Raw genomic sequence first — 26,258 nt, 5'->3', positions numbered from 1 at the left:
AAAATTAATATAGTTATATCCATTTTCACCTTTTAAAAAATTAAAATTTTATATTTATATACAAAATAGATACAGACATACCCATGGGGGGGAGGGTGTTCACTGTCTCTGTTTTAGCACTACAATGTAAGCTCCACGAGAGCAGGGATCTTTGTGTGTTTATATCACGACTAGAACATACCTGGTACCTAGTAGGCACTCAGTGACTATTTGTTGAATTAATAAACAAACACAAACACCCTTCGCCTTGAAAACCACTCAGAAGTTTTTATCAGTTAGATTTTTTCCATGACAAAGTTTCAGAAGAAAAAAGGTAGCAAACTGATATTTTAAAAGTCCCAAGACTCCTCCAATTAGCTAGATTTAGCTCAATTTCCCTCACACAGAATTATAACAGTACTGTATAATAACTTCCATAAAAATATAATGAATTATCAAATAAATATGAAATTATCTTCAGTACACTGTGCATACTAAAGCAGACAAGGTTTTCAACATCAGGTTGAAAAGCAAGGTTTTGGTTTTAACAGTAATTAACTGGAAAAATACATTATAAATTATTTAAGTACCCATCAAGTATCTAGAAATGTGCTAAGCATTTTAGGAAATATATAATTCATCTCTACCTAAAGCTGTTACTGCCTTGTTGAAAAGGGTATCCAGCACATCAAACAATTAGAGAACTAAATGTTAAAACCTATGGTAACCAATTGAGATAGAGTTCCTCAAAAGCCTCATAAAGTGGAGGAATACTTTAGGATTTTATAGTTTTAGTGATTATCTTAAAACCACAAGGCCATAGAATAAGATTGATTATAATTGCCAAAGAAATTGTATGACAGGAAAGATCAGAGTAGGCTGAGTAATCAGGCAACAGTTCTTGAAGAAATGAGATCTGATGCAGGTTAAATCCATTTATGTAAGAAGAAATGAGGGGAAGAAACATACCCGAGGAGAGTGAAAGTCGACTGAACACTGTACAGAGGTTAAAGTAAGCTGCGTGAGAAAACTGGACCGGTCAGAGTAGTGGGGACACACTGGGAAGCAGAATAAAAGTTCAGAGAACTGAACAAGGATGTTCAGACTCCATGCACTCAGGCAAGAGGAAACTACTCACAATCCTTTTTATTTTTTTTATTTATTTGAGAGAGAGAGAGAGAGAGCTGGCACACCAGAGAGAGAACATGAGTGGGGGGGGGGAGGTGGTGGTTGCAGAGAGAGAGAGGGGGAGAAGCAGGCTCCCCGCTGAGCAGGGAACCCAACCTGGGGCTCGATCCCAGGACCTGGAGATCATGACCTGAGCTGAAGGCAGATGCTTAACCGACTGAGCCACCCAGGCACTCCACTACTCACAATTCTTAAACAAAGGAGAGGTAAAACTGATGGGGGAATATCTGTTAGGAAACTATTATAGCTATTTAGTTATGAGATGATTAGATATAAGAATAGGAAGCAAGATTCTCTTGAAACCCAGAGAAGTTTCAAAGAAAGATAGGACAAGTTTTGAGTATCAGACTGAATAAAGATGATGAACATGAGTTAAGAATCAACTATAATTCCAATGTCCTTAGTTTATAACTCTGGTCATGTTGAGTGAAAAAACAGTCATTGCCTATTTCTGTAATGGATACTATAAAGTTAAAAACAAAAAATTAGCATTTGTAACTGATGTGAAGAAAGGTGAGTGATAAATTCAAAAGCTGAAAATTCAGCCTCTGGGAATTACATCACTATATTTTATATAACTATATATTATAGTTTGAAGTGCTAGTTAGATATATATATATATATTTTAAGATTTTATTTATTTGACAGAGACAGAGACAGCCAGCAAGAGAGGGAACACAAGCAGAGAGAGGAAGAAGCAGGCTCATAGCGGAAGAGCCTGATGTGGGGCTCGATCCCATAATGCCGGGATCACGCCCTGAGTCGAAGGCAGACGCTTAACCGCTGTGCCACCCAGGCGCCCCAAGTTAGATATATTAGCATTATCATGGTTTCTTCATTTTTTAAGAGACTGCTTCACTGAGATAACAGATGTTTTGTATTATAGGAAGACTATTAAGGTACAGTAAAATTGGCATTTATAAAAATTCAAGATAAATCTAAGCCCAAATGCATGCAAAAACCAAAGGTAAATGAGTCCTATTAATGGGATATGATGGCATTCATCAGGAAGACAACATCAAATATAATGAATGAATGAACATATATGATATAATGCGATGGCCACCATCTACCTTTGGTTTTGGCCATCACGGTCACAAACATAGGCCATGATGTCAGTCAGAATATTTCTATACAAATAACCTATTAACATCTAATTTCAACTAAACTTATCAACTCCCAAACAGTCCTTCTTCCTGACTTTTCCAATTCTGACACTGCTTCCATGCTTCTTCCAGGTAACACAGTCATGTTTGGCTCTTCTCTTTCTCCTGCTCCCTGTAACTACTCACTCATCAAATCAGATCAACTTTTCTTTCAAAATCACGTCTGCATTTCTCCCTTTCCAAGTATAGTCCTGGATTATTATTATTATTATTTAATATTTTATTTGAGAAAGAGAGCATGCATGTATGTGCACGTGTACGCATATGTGGGCATGCATGTGTATGTGTGCATGTGCGTGCGTGTGTGTGTGTGTGTGTTGGGGGGAAGAGCAGAGAGCGAGGGAGAAGGATAAGCAGACTCCAAGCACAGAGCACACAGCCCAACTCAGGGTTCAATCTCAGTACCCGAGACTGCCAACGGAGCCAAAACCAAGAGTCAGACACCACCCAGACACCTCTGCATTATTATTTTATAGTGAAGCTCTTACAATAACTTTTTCAAAGTCTCTACTACCTTTCCAATTTCCTGTAAAATTTTTTTCGAGGTAAGAAGAAAAAACTTAACAATAGAAAAAATGGATGTAACTGTTATCCAGAGAGTGATCTGGCAATATATATTAAAAGCCTTAAAAATGTACATTCCTTTCAACCCCCAGTAATTTCACATTAAGGAATTTATCTGATACATATAATAAAAAATGTGTGCAAAGATATCTGTACAAGGATATTCATCTCAGTTTTTTACAATTTTGAAAAATTTGAAACACTTAATGTTCAGTCATATGATACTAGCTTAAAAGTAATAGTCTTTCTGCAACAACTAAAAGTGTTTTTTTTAAAAACACATTTTAGATTGTGATGAAATCAAGGGAATAAAGAGGAATAGGTATTAAGCTGCGTAAGTCTCTGATTAAATGGATGTATCTGGTAGCTTCTCATTAAATAAAAATAATTTTTAAATTTCAAAATTGGAGGTATTTTAATAATGATGTTTGGTATTAATACTAATCTGATCCTATTTGTTATAAAGCTTCTGTATTTATACTATGAACACCATAATAAATTACTTTTATAAACCTATTAAATATCCACATTTTTCCTAAAGAGTACATTCCTAGAAAAAAAATCAATGTGTTGAAAGGCTATCAGTAATTTATTTAAACCTCTTGCTCATAAAAAAATGAATATAAATAAACTCAATACATTATGTTAGCAGCATGACCAAAATAGTAAGCTTTCAGATAGTAACCACGCCTTAGTAAACTTATTGTTGCAATGGCCTGTGCCCAATATCAAGATATATATATATATATATGTATGTATAAAATACAGTTCTTCATTTTGGACTATTGGCTTTTTATAAGAATACTTACTGTTCTGTTCTTCCCCAAGAGCAACTAATGTTTCCAGAACTTTGATTCCTTCTTGAACAGCTAAAAGTTCTGTGCTACTGGCTGGTCTGTTTCTTTCAACAGCTTTCAGCTTTTCAACCACTATTGGAGCTAAGGAATGAATATACGGAGTTGAAAGGGCACGATTGGAATGTTGGAAGACTGAGAGGAGAAGCTGGTAACATTTGGCTTGAACCTATAAAAGAAAATAATTTTATTAATTAACATGTGTGACAGTTCTCATTTGCTGTACAATCACATTGCAGCTTAATATGTGCTGAAAAGATGTGATACTGCACAATGAAAATAAAAATGTGGGGTGAATTAATGCCATTTTCTATTTATAGAAATAAACTTAGAATAATGAAACTTCCAATAACCTAACTAAAAAAAACTAACTGAAAAGAAATTAATTAAATAAATATTCCTTATACGGTAACTGCCAAATTACCAAGCTTATATAATTCATGTATTTCTATAGTGTGGAAGAAGCTATAAACCAGGAATTCTAATTTATGTTTTTTTCTAATTTATGTTTTTATTTTTTTTCTTTGCTTGACAATTGTCTCTTCCACTTTAACCTAACATATTTAGTAAGGAAGGCTAATGTCTAAATGATGTCAAACAGTGCTATAAAAATACACTGGTTAGACAACTCAAATTCATTTGAATTCCTTGGAAATGACTGCTTATGCCAATTTAAGTTTTCCAGGCCTAGAAAGTAAAATCTCATTGGTTCCACTTTAGCTTAAAAACACTTCATAGTAACATTAAAAAAAAAAAAAAAAAAAGGAAGGAAGGATAAAAGCAAGGCCCATCACCATATGGGACAAATAGTGGAATAAAGCTGTTTCAGCACTTTGGTAGAAGAGAAGTTGCCAGACCTTGCCGGACATAAGAAATACTTGGGCAATGCTTTCAAAATAGAGATTTATGATTTAGGAAGACAGTAGCAGAGTCTAGGAATCATGTTACTAAGCTGATTTTCTTCTGATGTGCAGCAGGTTTGAGAAACATTAGTTTAGACTTTGACATTTGAAACCAAAAAAACTTATTTTCTAGAAAAACTGGCTTCCAATAGGTTCATCAAAACAAGTAATAATATAAATTTATTCTTTAATGCTTTTGGTGCCATTAAGTAAACAGTGAAAAATATAATCATAGACTCATGTAAAATCTCTATCATTATTAGCCAGAGTTACTCAAATATTTTAGATACTGGAGAATTTTTTGCATGTGTAAATACACATACACATACGTGTCTCTTAGTGCTTAAACTGAGTGATTTTTTCCAGCTTTTCTACTTAAAAGCCATATAGCAAATATTTAGGTTTTCATGTGATGCATCACCCATTTTAATGAATCAATCTGAAATTTTACTGATAAAGTGGAATGTTTACCTTTGTGTTTAAGTGTAACTTACCCATGGGTCACATGAATTCAGTGCATTTTTAAATCTGTTCATGCAGCCATTCTGTAATGACTGGACTCCTATTATTTCACTACTAGCAGACCACAGGAAGAGTGCAATTGCTGTTAGCATGCTTACTTCATCAGGCATAGGCATGGAATCTTCTGAAATATATGATTAATATTAAAATATATGAAAAATGAAAGCAATGTGCTGTTTCCAACATGTTTTGGAATTCCAATCTTGAACAATAACCCTCTCTCCCCCAATGACATTTGTAGCAGTGTGTGCCTCAATCTAATACAATCCATAAACAGCTTTATGAATAGATCTCATCTACTACTAAGGAAACAGGGACACTTTATCATAAGTCCTGTATTGAAGTCCTTTTTCCTTGTTTTTCTGGATGGTACAATATTAACTGAAAAAAAAATCAGGCATAAAGCCTAACAAGAACTCTAAAAGGGAAAGCAAATTTGAATAGAAAAGATAACACGGTAATATAAAATTACTTAAAAGTTATGTAACTTCTTTGTAGTTTAGATGGATCAAAAATTTCCAAATACTTTCCTTCCAACAAAGCTAAATGACTATAACGTATTCTAAGTAATTTAAAAATCCAGAGTAGACTTTCTTAGTGATAACAAGTTTCTCTTCAGTAAATATGAAACTTATACATTTTACACAACCAAAATCAAAAAAATCTTGCACAATTTCTTGAAGATAGTATTCTTATAATTTTAAAGAACTTCTATTGCAATCATTTATTTGGGAATAAATACAACCTAAAGGAAATACACTATGTAATTAGAAATACAGGAAATATCGAAATTTATTCTAAAGAAAACTACCATTAAACATATAAAGTAAGAGACATAAACTATTTTGTCATTATCATTTCTTCCACAGCTGAACTTACTAACATTCTTTAAGTATGAATTTGGACTAATCTGGAAACTGCAAATACTCAAGACAATCAGTAATTTTTCAGGATTATGAACATATATATTTGATATGCTAACATTATCTAATAATTAGGGTATTGGCATAAAATAGAATGGCTTAAGAACAATAGTTGAAAAGAAGCCTGTTAACATAAAGAAAAAAAGAGATGTAAAATTTTTTTTTAAAAGATTTTATTTATTTATTTATTTGACAGAGATAGAGACAGCCAGCGAGAGAGGGAACACAAGCAGGGGGAGTGGGAGAGGAAGAAGCAGGCTCATAGCGGAGGAGCCTGACGTGGGGCTCGATCCCATAACGCCGGGATCACGCCCTGAGCCAAAGGCAGACGCTCAACCGCTGTGCCACCCAGGCGCCCCAAAAGATGTAAAATTTGAAGGATTTAGCCAATCTACAATAATCTAAGTCATACCTGTTAAAAACCTGAGAACTCCATAGTAGGAATATTATCGTAGATAAAATGAAAACAATTTCTAACTCAGAGTTTGTGACAATGTAAGCAATTTTTTGTTGGAAAGTTAACACTTTATTTTAAAATTGTGACTTTAAGATTTGCCATTTAAATACTGTTTTCTACTAAAAGAAACCAGGGCTCTTTTGGAGAAGTGATGGATTCCAGAACACTAATAGGAAAAAGACTTAGTAAGTCTGCTATATCTTTGGTGCAAAAAAGTAAACATGTACTCAAGAAATAATGTGGATATGATAATACTGGACCCACTGAATTAAAAAAAGTATCATGTCTGTACTGATAGTAACAAACAATAAACACATAAGAAAATTTAAAAATGAGGGCAAAGAAAAAGCTCTTTCCGTGAAATGCTAGCTAATAAATGTAAAAGGAAGAAAATTAATGTAGAAGTTAGAAAATTATCATTTTGGCATTATCACAGTAATAACTGGTTCAGGTACAATAGATGTTAAAACCACTGGGTATGGGGCGCCTGACTGGCTCAGTCAGTGGAGCATGTGACTCAATGTCAGGGTCATGAGTTCAAGCCCCATGCTGGGGGTAGGGTTTACTTAAAAAACAAACAAAAAACCCCCAAAAACCATTGGGTGAAAGCTTGATGGGGAACAGATAATTGACAGAGTTTCAAATTATCCCCCCACAAATTCCTCATTAATTGTAAAAGGGGAAAACATCAACTTTATAGTGGAGAAAAATGGCAGACACCATCTTAATCAAGTTATTAAAGTTAACATTCCCAATAATGGGATGAAGCAACATTATATCCCTCCTTACAAGATGCACAGAGAAAGACATAACAATACTCATATAGTATTCCTGCCAAAAAAGCATAACCTGAATCTAACCACGAGAAAAAAAACCAAACATACAATTCCAAATTGAAAACCAATCTATAAAATAGATGTCTGCACTTTTAAAAAACATTAATATCATGAAAGATTTTTTAAAAAGCTGAGATACTGCCTCACACTAAAGAAGACTAAAGCATTAAGACAACTAAGTAAATGGATGATACTGGACTGTATCTTGGATAAAAAGAAACAAGTTCTATTAAAGTCATTATTAGGACAATTGGTAAAATTTGCATCTGAACAATAATAGCATTGCATAGATGTTAAATTGCCTACATTTGATAATTCTTCTGTGGTTATGTAAGAGAATGTTCTTGTTCATAGGATATCCCTGAAGCATTTAGTAGTGAAGAGTCATGATGATTTCAGTGTATTCTCAAAGGGCTCAGCAAAATTAACAATGACATTAACAGTAATATGCGGATTATGGAGTAATAGAATATGTGGCAAAATGTTAACAGTTGGTGAATCTAGGAGAAGGATATACTATAGTTTACTTTTTAAAAAGTTTGAAATCTATTTTAAAATTGAAAATTTTTTAAAATGGAAAAAAATAATGGCAGCAATCTTAAGAGTATACACTATCTCCAAGGAGATTTATATACATGTGTCCATGTTCACGTACACACACGTGCACATTTTTTCTAAGTGGAAGTCTCAGATTTTATAGTAGGAAATATGATTTCCTAAATAAAAATTCCCTATTATAAAACTTTCCTTGTAAAGCAAGGGATTCTGCCTGCCTTGCTTACAAATACTATACAAGTAATAACTGTGGCCTTGACCCCCACTTCACACTGACTCTCTCCTGAGAATTCAGTTCTGTACAGACTATCTTAGGCAAGTTAATTTTCTTATCATACCTTTAAACTAACTTAGTATTAATGAACAAAACTGATAAAATATCAAAACCTTCCCATATAATTGACAACCGGAAAAACTTTTTTTTTTTTTAAGATTTTATTTGTTTATTTGACAGAGAGACAGCCAGCGAGAGAGGGAACACAAGCGGGGGGTGTGGGAGAGGAAGAAGCAGGCTTCCTAGCAGAGCAGGGAGCCCGATGCGGGGCTCGATCCCAGAACTCTGGGATCACACCCTGAGCCGGAAGCAGACGCTTAACAACTGAGCCACCCAGGCACCACAGAAAAACGAATGATTATTGACTAGGGAACTGCCCCATGAAAATTAAAACAATATTTATATTCTTAAACAAATCCTTAACTATTTATTTTGCTATTCATACCTATTTGTCTATTTATACATACATACATATACATAAATATATAAATATGGCATTTAACATTTCTTTAGCTTGTTAAAAACCTACTTTAAAAAGCAAAACATTAACTCATGATAAAGCTAAAATAGTTTCAGTAGCATTAATAAAACTAAAGTTTTCTCTTTCAAATAATTTGTATTAAAAAAAATTCAGATAATAGGGGCGCCTGGGTGGCACAGCGGTTAAGCGTCTGCCTTCGGCTCAGGGCGTGATCCCGGCGTTATGGGATCGAACATCAGGCTCCTGTGCTATGAGCCTGCTTCTTCCTCTCCCACTCCCCCTGCTTGTGTTCCCTCTCTCGCTGGCTGTCTCTATCTCTGTAGAATAAAAAAAAAAAAAAAAAAAAAATCTTAAAAAAAAAATTCAGATAATAAAAATAACACATGGTCATTGCTTAACAATATAAAAATGGTCTAGGGAAGAAAATAAAACTTATAATTCTACCATCCAGTGACAGTTTAATTTCTAAAGATTTTATTTATTTATTTATTTGAGAGCGAGAGAGAAAGAGAGAGCGTGCACAGAGGGCAGGGGGAGTAGAGGAGGAGGGAGAAGAAGGGAAAGAATCTCAAGCAGACTCCGTGCTGAGTGTGGAGCCCGATGGCAGGGCTCAATCCCAGGATCCTGAGATCATGACCTGAGCCAAACCAAGAGTCAGATGCTCAAAGGACTAAGCCACTCCAGCGCCCTGTGACAGTTTAATTTTTAGGTTCTGGTTGAATTTCTTCTGGTCTGGGGTAGGTTTTTTTATATGTAGTTATTTACAAATATCATTTTTAAACAGTATAATGGATATATAATCCAAATTAATATATAGTCACATATTTTATAATTTTTTCCACTGCCAGGTAGTTATATTTATCACATATTTTCATTATTGTAAAATAAACTGTAATAAATAACCTTGAACATAATGAATCCTTTAAGGCTCTTTGTACATTCTGTAGAATTGATTCCCTGAAAGTTTAAACCATTTTTTTTTTTAAAGATTTTATTTATTCGACAGAGAGAGAGACAGCCAGGGAGAGAGGGAACACAAGCAGGGGGAATGGGAGAGGAAGAAGCAGGCTCATAGCGGAAGCCTGATGTGGGGCTCGACCCCATCACGCCGGGATCACGCCCTGAGCCGAAGGCAGACGCTTAACCGCTGTGCCACCCAGGCGCCCCAGTTTAAACCATTTTTTTTTTTTTTTTAAAGATTTTATTTATTTATTCGACAGAGATAGAGACAGCCAGCGAGAGAGGGAACACAAGCAGGGGGAGTGGGAGAGGAAGAAGCAGGCTCATAGCAGAAGAGCCCGATGTGGGGCTTCGATCCCACAACGCCGGGATCACGCCCTGAGCCAAAGGCAGACGCTTAACCGCTGTGCCACCCAGGCGCCCCTTAAACCATTTTTAAACTCCCATCAGCAAAGTATGAAAATGTTCTCTTGGTACCAATTCCAACTGTACAGTCACATTTTTTAAAAAAACATCAATTTTACAAGAAAAAATTTTATATTACTTTGTTTTTGTTCGTATTTCTTTGCTTACATAATAATGTGGCTGACTTTTTTTATATGCATGGAGGTCACCTCTATCCCCTTTTTACCAATGTGTGTTCTTTCCTTTCCTCTTTCTTCTACTGGGTGTCAAAGTTTCTTATAAGACTTCTTCGTGCATTAATGATATTGACACTAACATAAATACTACTGTCAATTTTTCAGCTGTCTTTTTTTTCAGCTACCTTTTAACGTAAGATGTTTTGACAGGAAGAAGGTAATTTCTATACAGCCTAATACATCGATATTTTCCTCTGATATTTTCCATTCTTACACTTACATACTCCCTTTGCCATTCTCACATAAAAATTTTATATATATTTTCTTTAACTATTTTTAAAATTATACATTACCACTTTAATTTCTCTGGTATTTATTTATTTATTTATTTATTTATTTATTTATTTTAAAGATTTTATTTATTTATTTATTTGACAGAGATAGAGACAGCCAGCGAGAGAGGGAACACAAGCAGGGGGAGTGGGAGAGGAAGAAGCAGGCTCACAGCGGAGGAGCCTGACATGGGGCTCAATCCCATAACACTGGGATCACGCCCTGAGTCGAAGGCAGACGCTTAACCACTGTGCCACCCAGGTGCCCCTCTGGTATTTATTTTGAGTCATGATATGAGGTGAGGGCCTAACTAGAACTGGTATCTCAAACAGCTGACAAAAACCATTGAAGAATGAATGTGCTTTTATCATGTAATATAGTCTCATGTGGATGAACGTTTGTTTTAAGTAATTTGTGTGTTTCATTGCCCTACCTCTGGATTCATGGGCCTGCTCCACACTTTCAGTGTGGACATGTTTTAATAGGTGATAGGTGACATAACAAATTTTTACTTATTATTCTTTGTTTTCAGTCCTCTGACATTTTCCTTACAATGGAAAGATACAATGAAAGAAAAAGTCAAACATGGAAGAAAAATGGACAAAAATGTGAATAAACATTTCACCCAAAATTAAACACAAGCATGAAAAATGCTTATACTCACTAGGAAAATGAGAAATGCTAATTAAAATAATGAGACAGTACATTTTACCCATCAGATAGCAAAATTTAAAAGTCTGAAATACCAAGTATTGGTGAGGACATGGAGAAACAGAGATTATCATCCAATGCTACCAGGTGTGTAAATTCACATGGCTACTTTGGGGAGTAATTTGGCCATGTCTGATAAAATTAAAATGTGCTATCAATTCCACTTCTAGGGGTGTACCCTAGAAAATCTCATAGCAAAAATGCGTGAAGAATATATAAGGATTTTCACAGGAGCAATTTTTATAATGGGGGAAAAATCAGAAACAGCAGAAATATCAGTTGACAAGGTACTGAATAATAATTGAAAAATTCATGTGATGGAAACAACATAGAGGTTAAAAGGAATAAATCAGAGTTTTATACGTACATATTAATAGCTCAAAAAAACCCTTATTCTTGAGTGAGAGTGTAAAGGTAGAATGATATACTATGACATTACTTATGCAAATTTAAAAACACAAAAGAGGGATGCCTGGGTGGCTTAGTCAGTTAAGCATCTGCCTTCGGCTCAGGTCATAATCCCAGGGTCCTGGGATCGAGTCCCACATCGGGCTCTCTGTTCAGTGCGGAGCCTGCTTCTCCCTTTGCCTGCTGCTCCCCCTGCTTGTGTTCTCACTCTGTGTCAAATAAATAAAATCTTAAAAATAAATAAATAGGGGTGCCTGGGTGGCTCAGTCATTAAGCATCTGCCTTTGGCTCAGGGCATGATCCCAGGGTCCTGCTCCACTGGGAAGCCTGCTTCTTCCTCTCCCACTCCCCCTGCTTGTGTTCCCTCTTTTGCTGGCTGTCTCTCTCTCTGTCAAATAAATAAATAAAATCTTAAAATAAATAAATAAATAAATAAATAAATAAATAAATAAAACCACAAAAGAAATACTATATATTGTCCATGGCTATTAACTCAGTCGGTATAGAATTCATACATATATTTATTAATATATACATGTATTTTTATTGTTTATTATTATAGACCTATATTTATTAATACAGAAAGTATATTTATTTACATATATAAATATTTCTTGAATGAAACATCAAAATTAAGACTGCGGTGTCATTTGAAGATAAGCTGGGGTGATGACAGATACTTCAACTTTCCTATCTTATTATTTTTATCAAAAAGAAAACATATGAAGCAAACAAATATATCAACGCATATCAGCTTGATTCTGTGTATCTTTTCTGAAACTTTCTGTCCTTTTTTGAGCCTCCAACATGTATTTAAGTGCTAAGACAAGGACATTTACAGTCAATATCCAGAAAGGGGTACTGAAGTTCCTACCTGTAGGGTGTGACTAAAACACCTTTCTGAATCGATTTGGTGTTATAAAGCACTTTTTGGACAAGCTCATTCAATTAGTTATTGACAAACAGATAGATTATGGGTTTGAAGCCCTGATTAGGTTACCTGGTTGAGAATATTCCAGGATGCATGCGAGCGTGCTGCGAATTAGAGCTGTCCACTGTTTCTGAGTGTCCTCAGTCTTGGCCATCGAGAGTGTCACGATGTTTTTAATCCCTTGAAGTGCTGCGCTGACTGGTGGAGGAACCTGATTATCTGCAGACTTTATCGCTGTGTCTTTCAATATTCTTGCAATTAAAAACAGAATCGTGGGCAGGATTGTCATACACCCTGAATTGAAAACAAATCAAATTACCTCATAACTACTCAGTTCTCATATTCCAGTTCTTTCAATTGTTTTTACAATTGATTATGGTTTAATATTATTTTTTCCCTTGTTGTTATGCTAAATTTACTGCATCACTATTACTATAATTCAGTGTTTGGAAAAGAAAGTGAGAGACTGGAAAGTTATTTTAAAGAAGACAGAATATTTTCTTTCTTTTTCCAACTAGCCTTGTTTTTATTTTTTTTCCAATATTTCACCTATTTAATACATTGTGCCTTTCAAAATGAAAATGAGAAAAGAAGATAGAAAAATGGAAGGGAAGCACTACCATATACTTTGATAACTATCTGAGCAACTTGATGAATCTGGTAGCATTCCTAAGACACGTAATCAATCTTCAGCGTACTCAAGTCAGCCTTAACCACGCCGGGAAAAACGATGAAAAGACTATATGGGTAAGCAAAGAAGAAACAAAAAGATCCTGGAATTCGTAGCTGAAAGAACTTTAAGGTCATTGAATCCAACCTCCCACCTCATGGAAGACGTTCAACACTTTCTCAGGCCGCCATTGTGCTTGGCCTGCAAATCTCCAGGAAAACAGAACTCATTATTATCACATCTATAGACTTGTGTTGGGCTGAAATTTACCTTTATACTCCTGATACTATTTCTCCCTCCCAGATAAACAGAGGGAAAGTCTACATTTCCATCCAGTACTTTTCAGGTATCTGCAGACAACTATCATCTTTGCAGCTATAATTTCTTTAGTTCCTCCTAAGAGTTGGCGGTTACACTCATCTGACGTTTTTCAGTTTGTCAGTTACTCAAGAGAGGCAACCAGATCAGAAACTAACAGGTTTAGTTATCCCCCCGTATGTCTGTCTGCTAACGTGTAGTGCCTTGCCTCAAGCTGTGGTTCGATCTCCTTGCTGAAGTTTGTCTGAAACGTATCTGGAGAACATGTTAAGTTTACAGTTTCTTAAATCCTTAATCTTTATAGGTTCCTAAAGGTCAACACACCATAAAAGACTAACTTCTCCTTCCATACTTGAGATTTAAGAGGAAGAGAAGTCATAAGAGCAGTTAAAATCAAAGGTGAGCTCATCTTTGTCTATTGTAATATAATGTATTTCCACATAGTGATTAATACCGTACCAGCAGGCGAACAAAGAGATGGTAAGTCAGAGAGTATGGTAACTGTGGCTGCCACCAAACGAGCACTTTCTTCTGTCAGTCGAGTTTTGGTGGCTACGTGACTGGGTGAATCCGACATCTTGGCACTGAGATGTGGCATATGCCGTACTAAAATGAACATCAACAGCTCCATAGTTGCAAACACAAGAGATTTTCCAGGAACAAGACCACCGCTGTCACCTCCTTCTCCTACTATAGGACATGACTCTTTTTCCATATCATCTTCATCTTGGGTAGAAGAAAATCGGTTTAATTTCCAGAAACACACAGAAAAAGTAATAGCACAGAGTAGATAAAACTACATAATAAGTATATTTGAGAAATTCTTTCAAAAGAATTTACCACTGAATGTCTAACTGATAACACATGTCTTTCTCAGAATAACTCTCTGCCTTGCTAGAATTCTGTTTATCGACCTCTCCTTAAACTTAAGGACAATCCATTTTTTACTTCAAAAAATTTTCTTTAGGTATTTTTATTAGGAACTTATTTCATATTACGAGGAACATATATGTTAGGTTGAACCGTACACAGCTGACACTTTTGAAGGTGAAAAATAGTTGACTACCAGCAATTTCATTTGGTTCTTTCTTCCTTTTTTTTTTTTTTTTAAAAGATTTATTTATTTATTTGAGAGAGAGAGCACAAGCGGGAGGGGCAGAGGGAGAGAGAAAGAGAATCTCAAGCCAACTCCAAAATGAGCATGGAGCCTGACACAGGGCTCGATCCCACGACCCTGAGATCATGACCTGAGCTGAAACCAAGAGTCAGACGCTTAACCAACTGCACCACTCAGGCACCCCTCATTTGGCTCTTTCTAATGAAAGCAAAATCAATAGCAAATCTCCTACATCTATGACTACACTTTTTATTAGAGTTCCTGGCACTGATACATAAAAAGTTAGAGTACAAATAAGATCTACATCAAATTTAGCATAATTTTTAGTACTTACTTAGAGTGTTTCTTTTTTCTTGCAAATAATCCTGAGCAGCTCCTACTATCTGTTGTACAACTCCAGTAACCAGCAGCTGAACACATGGCGGGTTCCAGGTCAAGAGGAGGCGGTGCAAAACACTTAGCAACTCAACACCAATCAGCTATTATAAATTAATACAAGTAAACTTAATTAATCTTATTTCAAAGGATAAATTTATGTTATTACAATCTAAGAAAATATGCATGTAAAATAATAAATCAATTTGGCAGCTAAAATTAATATATATGACTGTGTAACAAATAAGAACATTATAACAATCTTGAGAAATGGTCATATTGTATCCCAACACGTTTTCAGTCAACAAATTACTGTGGATACTAGGCACTTGCAATAAATCCGTCTCCCATCCATCTCAGCAACCATTACAAACTTTCAGCACTCACTTTAAGCCTCTTACAATCTTCTACGTCAAACCCATCCAATGAACCTGCCTCAAATTTCAAAGAGGAAGAAAAAAACTTAACTATAACCAAAGCCACCTTTACCTTTCTCGTTAAGGTCAAGTGTCCAGACTCTACCCAAGGCTGATTAATCTTCCCTTATCTGCTTCCTGTTCTATCCTATCTGACCTCTCAAAGATTCTTCAAGGACCTTGATTGTATTCCATATGTCTTCAGCTTCTCTAAGTCAGTTCCTCTCCCAGTATAAGGAAAACACTCAGGTCTTTCTTGTCTAATTCCCACCTCCCCCCAAATCCTCTCAGACCCTTCTCTCTGCTCCCATGTCCTCTATCTCTATCATGCTTCCTCTGGTCCGAGCCCAAATGCTTCCAGTTCCTTCACTCCTCATTCACTCCTCCCTCTTCCACAATCTGGCTTCTGCCCACCTAAGAAAATGCTCCATCTGAGGTCGCTAGTAACCCTCCCTGGACTCTCTTCTGTCCTTATATACTGGATTCTGGTTCTTTTGAGACTGCTGTCCTTGAAACTCTCCCTTGCCCTTGTAACTCTGTTCTCTCTTAGTTCTCCTCCTACCTCTCTAGTAGTCTCTGGTGCTGACTTATTTCCCTCATCTCCATCCTTGTTTGTTATTTGTAACATACCCTCACGTTTTCATATCGGCCCTCTTTTTTTCTTCCTTTATTCAGTTTTCCTAGGCCAGTGTAACTTGCTATTTCTCTGGAAATAAAATGAAAAGAGCCTTGTAACTGGCCTCCCTCCCTGCCTGCCTTGTCATCTCTTTGTTTTTGGTTTTTTTTTTTTAAGATTTTATTTATTTATTTGACAGAGAGAGACAGCCAGCGAGAGAGGGAACACACAGGGGGAGTGGGAATGGAAGAAGCAGGCTCCTAGCAGAGAAGCCTAATGTTGGGGCTCGATCCCAGAACGCCGGGATCACGCCCTGAGCTGAAGGCAGACGCTTAACGACTGCGCCACCCAGGCGCCCCAGCCTTGTCATCTCTTATAGACCAATCTCACAAGGTCAATAAAAGTGATCAAATCTATATATACTATGCTCTGAAATATAGGTTTAATCAGGTCATTCCTCTATTTTAACATTTTTAATGATTCCCTATCACTTTTAGGACAGATTTTAAACCCTTTAATATGCCATTCAGGAATCTTCATGATTGGGCTTTTTCTCTACCGTGCAGCCTCATCTCCTAACAACCCCCACATGCTCCATTTGTCTCAGCCATTGTAAATGACAGGAGTGTCCTTAAACTTGTCATGTTCCCTCACACTTCCCTGTCTTTGGATTTGCTTTTCTCCCAGAGAGGAAAACCCATCTCTCTTGTGCTGCCTCACTAATTCCTCTTTTAAGATTTAATCCAACCATCATCTCCTCTGAGAAGCCATTCCTTACTTTCCTTGATAACGTCAGGGCTCCGCCCCTCTATTCTCATCATACCTTTACATACTCCAGCTCAGCACTTATCATACTGTCCTGATCTCCTGAACCAGGTGCAGGGAGACCACTTTTGATATCTCTAGCCTCAAACTGTGTCTGATGCAGGACAGGCACAGAGTAAAAGTTGTTGGGTGAATGAATACAATTTTTGAGTCAGTATACTCTGATGATTTTGAAAGTATAGGATCTGACTCAGGAAAAAAAATATCACCCAACCAAGCATAAAGCAGTGCTTGGATAAACAAAACATTACTGAGTCCAAAAAATAGCTGGTGGTTGCGTGTGGGATGTATTATGTTAAAACCAAAATGAGCGAGTGTAAACATAGTATTCTCTCTTCATTCACAGATTAAATTTTAAATTGTATAAAAAACAGAAGTTTCTTACAGTAATCGGTAGCTTAGCTGAGGGACAGCTTCAGGCTGCAAGGCTGGGGTACAAGCATATGCTTTGTTTTATTTTGGTTTGGGTCAGCATCGCATGCAAAACTAATTTTGATATAATGAAAGACAGCAACTTTCTTTTTTATCTATTTCTATCTATTTTATATATTTGTTTGTATTTCATGGAAAATTACCCTACATGGTAGTGATGGGGACCAAAAAGATGGTTCTTATTATGAAAAGTAAAGAATTTCTAATTAAAAAGAAGAGTAACAAATCTACCGGTAGCTTGGTTCTGTAACATAAATAAAGTCCTCTAACTATTACATACAAAAATTAGAAAAAGCAATTCATTAAACTGTTTAGATGAGTAGTAGTTGAGCCAGTGCAAAAAAAATTTCATTAAATGCGAGATAAAACTTTATCAAACATTTAAAAGTGGTGTAATTTATTTAACAGCCTTATCAATTCCTTCAGACTTTTATTAGTAGAATCATTAACTGGGATGGAAGGCATCCCTTAATTTTTAGTTTTACTTGACTACTGATGAACACGTCTAAGAAGATACGCCGACTATTTCTGTGCTGGCTGTGCCTACTCATCCAACACTCACTATAATGTCAAAATCCTGAATCCTTTTTATATAATATTTATTTCATATGGGAGAAAATTATCTTACGATAAATATGATGAAAACAAAGCATACAATTTATTATCCGTTATAGAAATATACTGTACCTGATCTTCTGCAATATGGATTCGGGCATAAGGAGAGTCTAGCAAGGTGTGTAAGGCCTGTAGACACGCTGTAACATGTTCAATAGGCTCCTCAGGTCTAGGGGAACAGAGGAACTGGATACTCACACCTGCGAGGCACATAATAAAAACACGTCTGTCACTATAAAACGCTTTGTTGGTCTGATGTCAGATTTTTTTCTCTATTTTTCCTCTATTCTTTTACAGATTACTTTACCACATATTTAATGGTACCTTAAAGTACAGTTCAAAATGGTTACCAAAAGCAGCAGCAAAACTTTGAAACACAGATTGTAGCTTTGCAATTAGGTTAATAATCAAATTGAAGGTCGGGGGAGGGAGGCAGTTCCAAGGTCATGGAGTTAAGGAGATACTCAAATTTTTATTTCTAGGACTTTAAAAAATAATACATTAAAAATAAGCTTATGAAAATTATAAAATTACTTCTCATTAAATGGTTGCCAAACAATTTTCATGTCTACAAAGATTTTTTTAGTGGCAAGCTATAGAGGCATAATGGATATCATGGATAACAATTGTTCTTAATTTGCATAAGGGTAAGATCATTGTTCTGGAAGTCTCTCATATTTTCATGTATGAGATCTACTGACAAGTTCTATAATTTCACCTTACCAACTGTGTTTCTCTTCCCTCCCAGAACATATAAAACTGCTGAAGAGCCTCATTAGAATCTATAATATCTTAACATTAAAGGAGCAACTATAAAGCAATTATAAATTGAAATTTATTCAAATTTGCTTTAACTTTGCATTTTATTATTTCCTCATAGGACAATCTGTTAAGTGTCAAGTAAAAAGAAAATCCGCCGTTGAAAAAGAAAAATGCAGTTTTTTTTCTTGAAAATTATTCACTATTGCCCTGTGAGTGAACACGACAGCTAAAATTTTTAGAATAGTTTTTAATAATTAAATTTTTCTATTAAAAATTCAGTTAACAATTTAGAAAATGTGCTTAAAAAATCCTCCTCTTATTATTTCCTCTCTGGAGTGTGGTATATAAAACTTTTCCATAGCATTAAAATGAAGGATAGGAAGGAGTTCAGAACAGGCCGCACCAAAATATGCCTCTTTGGCATATTGATTATTTTCAGCTGAAGGTACTTGATAAACAGCAGATGCAGTAAGTGCTCTCTGACCCCTTTCCACCTAAACACAGGTCATAAAATTTCTCTTGAGAAAGGTGCCCTCTCTATATCAGGAAGAGAAGACTGGGAGCCAGTGCTGAAATAGACTTGTACAAACAAACCTACTAACATTAGTTTCCCCCATACATTTCCTAATCCCCATCCCTCAATCTACTGCCCCTGACCCAAACCCCTTTGTCTGGTCACACCCTCACAATTTATTGTTCTTTGTGTAAAATGGCATATAAGTTTTTGGACCTGATGGCTACTTTAGGTTGAAAACATTAAATCTGTATGCTTTTCTCCTGTTAATCTGTTTCACATCCATTTAATTCTTAGGCCAGCCACAGAACCTAAGGGGATAGAAGGAAATTTTTTCTTCCCTACAGATATAAATTTCAGAAGTGACACATCTTGAAGATCATCAATCTGACACACCTACCTAATATCAGATGCATTCTGTCTTTGTTAATTTCTGGCAAAGATTTAGCACTAGGTGTTGCTCCTGATGCCTGGTTTAAACTGACAGATGTAGCACGTTTCTGTAAGCCAGGTATCGCTGCTGCTTCTGCAGACTCTGAACATGTAAACCCTGTGCTATTTAACCAAAGTGCCACTGCATGGAGAATCGGGGCCCACGAATTCCGGTAGTGAAGTCTAGCTGTGTCGATAGTCTCGGGGGTATAAAATGCTCCACCTGTAAAATAATCAAGCCAATCAAAGCCATTACTTTTATTGTATGTGGTCAACCATTTATCCACAACTAACTTAAAAATACTCATTACTTACTGTCTTAGTCCATTTGGGCTGCTATAACAAAATACCACAGACTGGGTGGCTTATTAAGCAACAGAAATGTATTTCTCACAGTTCTGGAGGCGGGATGTCTGAGCTCGGGCTGCCTGTATGCTCAGGTAAGGGCCATCTCTCTGATTCATAGCTGTATTCTTACATGGTGCAATGTGGGGTCTCTTCTCTAAGGGTACCAATCCCATTCCAGAGGGCTTCACCTCCTGACCTAAGCACTTCCCAAAGGCCCCACTTCCTGATACCATCACGATGGGGGTTAGGTTTCAACATGTGAATTTGGAGGGGACACAAAATTCAGACCATAGCATATACAAAAGAGCAATCTGGCCGAAGGGATTCTCCTTATTACAAAGCCACCAAAAGTAACATCTTTCCTGCAGCTGTAGAACTGGAGGGCTGGTGCTTTCCTCGCCAGTGCTAGGGTTGTCAGCCTTTCCCCTGCAACTGCAGCTGCTGCTGGGGATACTCTACCTTTCTCTACCCTGTGGTCACAGCCTTCCTCCTCACTGTTGCCAGAGACTCCCTAAAACCCTGGTCATCTTCTCTTTCTGCCACAGCCAGGGAATTCTGTCTCTTCTTTCTTTTTCACCCTGCCTCCGCCATACTTCCTTAACTCCTGTTTTCACTAGGAAACCAAGGACTTCCCCATCTGCCCTTGCATATACTGACCAGCACAGCAATTAACTTCATCATAGTTATGCATAATGACTTGTCATGCATGGTTATTTAGAGTACTCTAGCTCATACAGTTCTTACTATAACAGTGAGAACTTTTTGCTTGGGTTAACAAATGAGCTTAATGCTGTATTTGAATTTATAAATTCAATACAGAGAACATGCTCTAAGTGAGACAGTGCCAAGTTTAAGTCCACAGAAATTTAAAATGTCATTACTACATCTTAAATTACATTATTAAATTATTATTTTTTTTAAAGATTTTTTTAATGTATTTATTCAACAGAGATAGAGACAGCCAGCGAGAGAGGGAACACAAGCAGGGGGAGGGAGAAGAAGAAGCAGGCTCATAGCGGAGGAGCCTGATGTGGGGCTCGATCCCATAACGCCGGGATCACGCCCTGAGCCGAAGGCAAACGCCTAACCGCTGTGCCACCCAGGCGCCCCTACATTATTAAATTATTAATAATTAAATAATTAAATTTAAGGTGTTTTACTCTCTTTATAAATTTAAGGTGGATAAGTACACTATAATATCATTAATTATTATTGTTGCTAGCTTCCACCAATTACATTTTGTTTAATTACTAGTCTAAACACCATAAAGGCAAAACTCTGAATGCAGTACTTACCATCTGGGGGGAGCTGACTAGCAAATTCAGCTGGTAAAGTCAAAAGCGCATAGTCTTTTAATGCTGCCAACCACAGGCGGCTGAGCGTTGGCAGTTCGGGTTGCACAAGTGTTATTAAACTATCTGGTGGTAGTTCATCTATGGTACCATAATCATCATCATCGTCATCAGTACTTTTCATTGCTCTTTTTGGCTTTGACTCTGCTTCCTTCTTAATATTCATAGCAACCACATATACCTAGTAAGATATTAGGAGGAGAAAATAACAAGGCATAATATTAAGAAATAATATGATCTAAGTTGCTATTTATAGAACCGAATTATTGAAAATAATTGGGTATAGACACTGGAAAGTATGTAACTTCATGACTTCCCGACAACCTCCAAAGAATAAGTCCACCTGCTTTGGAGACAATCTTTTTTTATCGATCTGACTTCTGACTATTCCTCTCACAAAATACTCCTTGAGTAGGGTTCTCTGAAATTTTTCTGGCTTCTCTTGTTTTACTTAACAAAGCCCCCTTTTATGTGTGTCTTTTTTTTTTTTTTTTTGGTCATAGGGTATAACTTCCTGTTTACTGCCTCCACTTTCACAGACTTATTAGACACAATCAGACAGCATTCAAAGAAAAAGGCTGGAGGGGGATGGGAGAAGAGCCAGAGAAAGGATTTCCATAAATATCCTTCTAACCCCTTAAGTGATATTTAGCAATCTAGCCTTTATAATAGAGAGTTAAGCCAAGCATATAATTTACTAGTCACATATATATTATCTGTATCCTTTCTCTCCACTTAGTAAACCAAAAAGATGTATAATAGCAACTTCCTAAAACATAATTTTAAAGATTCTTCCTTGTTGCATCTATTTTTGTTTTTGTTTTTGTACATACATTTAGGCTTTGGCAACTGCCATAGACTAAGCACAGAATACGAGGCAGAAGGAGGTGAAGGTTTTACACTATAGGCAATGGGGAAAGGAAGAGGTCACTGCAGGATTTATACATCACATATTATGTAATTTTCCTGAACTTTTAACTTTGTTTTAAAATGATACCATAAAAAGTTTTGAAAATGAGTTTTTAAAATTACTCGTAATCCCAATTTCCAGGTTACCATATTCTATCTTTGTAAATTGTAATTTTGTTGTACAAAGAATTTTGTATTTAATTTTATCTATTAACATATCATAAGGTTTTCCCATGGAATGCGGGTCTTCATAACCATTACTCCTAACGGCTGTAGGGGATAAGCCATAATACATCTAACAATTTCCCTACACTGAAGTTTTATATTTACTTCCCATTCTTTGCTCAGCCTTGGGAATCTTAAAAAGACAAGATATAGTTTTCAAAGACAAAAGGTGTGCAGTTCTTCACATCATAAATAATGTTCCAAGTAAAGCTTTTTGTAAACATTTCCTTCCTGTATTTTGCATATTTTACCCTAGGATAAAGTCCCAGAAACAGAATTACTACATTAGTGATCACAAATATTTTTATGGCTCTGAATAGACGCTGCCAAAACCTTTCTAAAAGGGTTCTATAACTCACATTGCTACTTGCAATACAGGAGAATATATTTTTAGACTTCTTTTTAAACAATTTTTGGCTTACCTTTCTTATTAGATATTACACAAGAAAAATAGAAAAATCAGAAGTATAAATAAAATGAAGAAAATGAGAAAATACCATTAACAATCTAGACATGTTGTATATACAGTCTTTTAAATAATATGTTTGTGAATAACTTTTACTTTTTTTAATTAAAAAAATTTTTTTAAAGATTTATTTGAAAGAGAGAGAGAAAGAGGGCATGCGGTGGTTAGGGGCAGAGGGAGAAGGAGAGAGAGTCCCAAGCAGACTCCCTACTGGGTGTGGAGCTCAACGCTGGGCTTGATCTCACAAACGTGAGATCACGACCTGAGCCGAAACCAAGAGTCGGACGCCCAACCAATTGCGCCACAGAGGCACCCCTGTGAATAACTTTTAACCCAATTTTCTATTCACATAATTCCCATCATCTCTTAGGATCAAGACATACATTTAGTTATTTCCATTTTGCTGAGAAAAATAAACATCACAATAAGTATCATCATACCAGAGTCTTTGTGTACATCCTTCATATTCCTTAGGATGAGCGAGTCAGCTAATGTGCGGTTTTACTAAGGGTTTTGATATATATATAACCCTTTAGAAAAATTTTACTATCAGTCTAAAAATGATGTTAATTTAGCTAAGAAATGTTTCTGTATTTCTTCCCCTTTACCATATGTTTATGTGTAGCTTTGTTTCCTCTCTGTGAATTGTCAATTCATATTCTTTGCCCCAAATTTGCATTTTAGAATGATTATTCTGAGAATCTGTACAGGAATAGCTGGAGGTGGAGACGGGGAAACTAACAGTAGAAAAAAATTAGGATGCAACGGCTTAGACCAGGTAACAGATGATGAGGACTCAAACGAAAGGCAGGGGTAGAAGAGAGGAAGTATTTATTTATAGATATGGAAAAGGTATACATAATCTATTGCTAAATTTTAAAAATAGTTGCTATGTTGAATAAAATTCCATTTTTATTTTTTAAAAAATAGAGATAGATACATTTTAGGGCATACAAATAGATTTATACGTGCACATATGCATAGTGATATACACCAAAATATTTACAATAGTTATCTCTGGATGATAAGATAATAAGATTACAGAGGGGATAAGATTACAGATTTTTTAATAATACCTTTTCTCTATATTCTGAATATGTGTAGTGAATATAGGTATTTTTATTATCAGAACAAAATTACATTATTTTCAAAGATAGTATTAACAAAGTCAAAAACATAGGAATTAGTTACCTACTAGATATAAGATGAAGGGGACTGAAGAAGAAGCAGTTAATATTGATACCTAGGTTCAGGCCTGAAGATAGGAGGTAGGACCAGTAGTTGAGATAAAGAGGAAAAAAGAAGAAAGAGAAAACAGTATTTTTTTAGACATGTTTGGTGTGTGGTACTTATGGGTCATCCAAGGGGAAATGTCTCATAAACAGCTAAAAATACAGGATTGGCATTTAAGAGGTCTGGGTGGAAAAGCAGAATTAGAATCTTTAATATACAGGTTAAAGCTATAGGTTACAGGTACGGATTAAGCTGCCCATAAAGTATGAAGAGGGAAGAAAGGGACAAGAAAAATACCAACATTTAAAGAGCGGGCAGGCAAAAAAAGGCCAGCAAGTGATGTTGAGAATGAACAATGTAAAGGAAAGAGGAGAAGCAACAGAGGAGTGTCACAAAAGTCAAGGAAAACAAAAGGCTTCTAGAAGAGACAATATCAAATGCTGCAGAGAGGCCAAGTAATACGGAGACTGATGAGTGCACAGTGAGACAGATAATTCTCTCATTTGTAACTTTAGTGAGAGTGATTCCAATGGAGTGGTGTGACACAGGAAAACTGAAGGGACCTCATGAAAAACTGCTTTTCCTGCTTCCCTTCTTGCTAGGATCTGCACCTCCTCACACGTGTTATATGTCCTCCTTGTAAAGGTCAAGGACTTAATGATTTCTTTGGAGTATTTCAGCACACCAGACAACATCTAAGGAATGATGGGGAGGGGTCGTCATGTACGTTTTCCAAGATCACTGACTCCAGACACCTTGATACCAAGACCCCTAGCTCCAGGGCATAAGGGACTTATGCAGGACACCTGAGCACTTCTTTTTTTGACCAGTTCCTGGATGCCTGAGAGGGCATGTACACCAGACCACCATCCTCAAGAAAAACCCCAGGTCCCAAGCAAAGACGTGACTTACTCTCCTTTCCTTTCCAAGTCTCCCAGATATTCTGTCTGTATCTGCTGTCTCTGTACCTTCAATAAACTCTGCTCTCATTTCCTCTTGGCTTGCGTTTGATTTCGATCCTGCTCGAAGCCAAGGACCCTGTGGCTGGTCCTGAAGAACCCCCTCTGGGTTCTCGGACCCAGCCAGCCTGCATCAGTGAGAATGGCCCAGATCGTGGGGGACTGAGAAGCAGGTGACCAATAGTTGAGAAAGTGAAGATACTGAAACTCCTTCAGTGAACTGAGACATGAAGAGGAGAGAGGGAAAGCAGTGAGGAGAAGGCTACACTCAGGTGGGAAGGAAGGCAGGCAAGAAGAGTGAGCATGTAGAAGGAGATGCTGAAGATACAGAGTGGGCATGACTGACAGCAATGAGCTGGAAAGTTTCCGCTTCACACTCATGCTTAACTAACGTTAACTAACAGGTGAAAGGACAGTTCCCAACTCACGTAAATCTAAATATTTCAAGGTAACAGTCTGAGGAGATGGAAAATGGATATCCTCAGCTTTCTGAGTGAAAAAGTATAAGCAAAGATAGGTCTTTAGGAGAGAAATCTAGAATATGCTGGGCATTTGAAGAGCATGACAAAGGAAAAGAAGATAAGCAGGGAAAAGAATTACTAGGCAGCATTCAAGGCTGAGGCATGAGCTGCCTATCTTTATTTCATTTTATTTTATTTTTTAAATTTTATTATATTATGTTAGTCACCATACAGAACATCACTAGTTTTTGACGTAGTGTTCCATGATTCATTGTTTGCATATAATACCCAGTGCTCCATGCAATACATGCCCTCCTTAATACTCATCACCGGGCTAACCCATCCCTCCACCCCCCTCCTCTCTGAGGCCCTCAGTTTGTTCCCTGTAGTCCATAGTCTCTCATGGTTCCTCTCCCCCTCTGATTCCCCCCCTCCTTCATTTTCCCCTTCCTTCTCCTAATGTCCTCTGTGCTATTCCTTATGTTCCACATATAAGTGAAACCATATAATTGTCTTTCTCTGCTTGACTTATTTCACTTAGCATAATCCCTGTAAATCTTTATAGTACAAATTACCCTAAAAAAGAAA

At 36.5% G+C, this 26,258-nt stretch overlaps 1 protein-coding gene across 4 annotated transcripts in view; it reads right to left on the bottom strand.

Moving 5' to 3' along the window:
* HEATR5B (HEAT repeat containing 5B) overlaps positions 1-26,258 on the bottom strand; it is a 108,143-nt gene that overhangs the window by 2,059 nt on the left and 79,826 nt on the right. For 3 of the 4 annotated variants that reach the window (XM_002914827.4, XM_034659658.1, XM_034659659.1), the window contains exons 28-35: positions 21,361-21,598; positions 19,686-19,940; positions 18,082-18,209; positions 15,065-15,209; positions 14,073-14,339; positions 12,695-12,919; positions 5,148-5,299; positions 3,707-3,920 (exon numbers count right to left, since the gene is read on the bottom strand). In XM_002914827.4, coding sequence (XP_002914873.2) covers positions 3,707-3,920; positions 5,148-5,299; positions 12,695-12,919; positions 14,073-14,339; positions 15,065-15,209; positions 18,082-18,209; positions 19,686-19,940; positions 21,361-21,598 — 1,624 coding nt within the window. The remainder of the gene's footprint in view (positions 1-3,706; positions 3,921-5,147; positions 5,300-12,694; positions 12,920-14,072; positions 14,340-15,064; positions 15,210-18,081; positions 18,210-19,685; positions 19,941-21,360; positions 21,599-26,258) is intronic. The other variant, XM_034659660.1, reaches the window with a different exon arrangement.

The sequence above is a fragment of the Ailuropoda melanoleuca genome, chromosome 4 (assembly GCF_002007445.2).
Source record: "Ailuropoda melanoleuca isolate Jingjing chromosome 4, ASM200744v2, whole genome shotgun sequence".
Classification (NCBI taxonomy): Eukaryota; Metazoa; Chordata; class Mammalia; order Carnivora; family Ursidae; genus Ailuropoda; species Ailuropoda melanoleuca.
The sequence above is the reverse complement of the archived record's forward strand: the minus strand, read 5'-3'. Positions and strand labels throughout refer to the sequence as shown.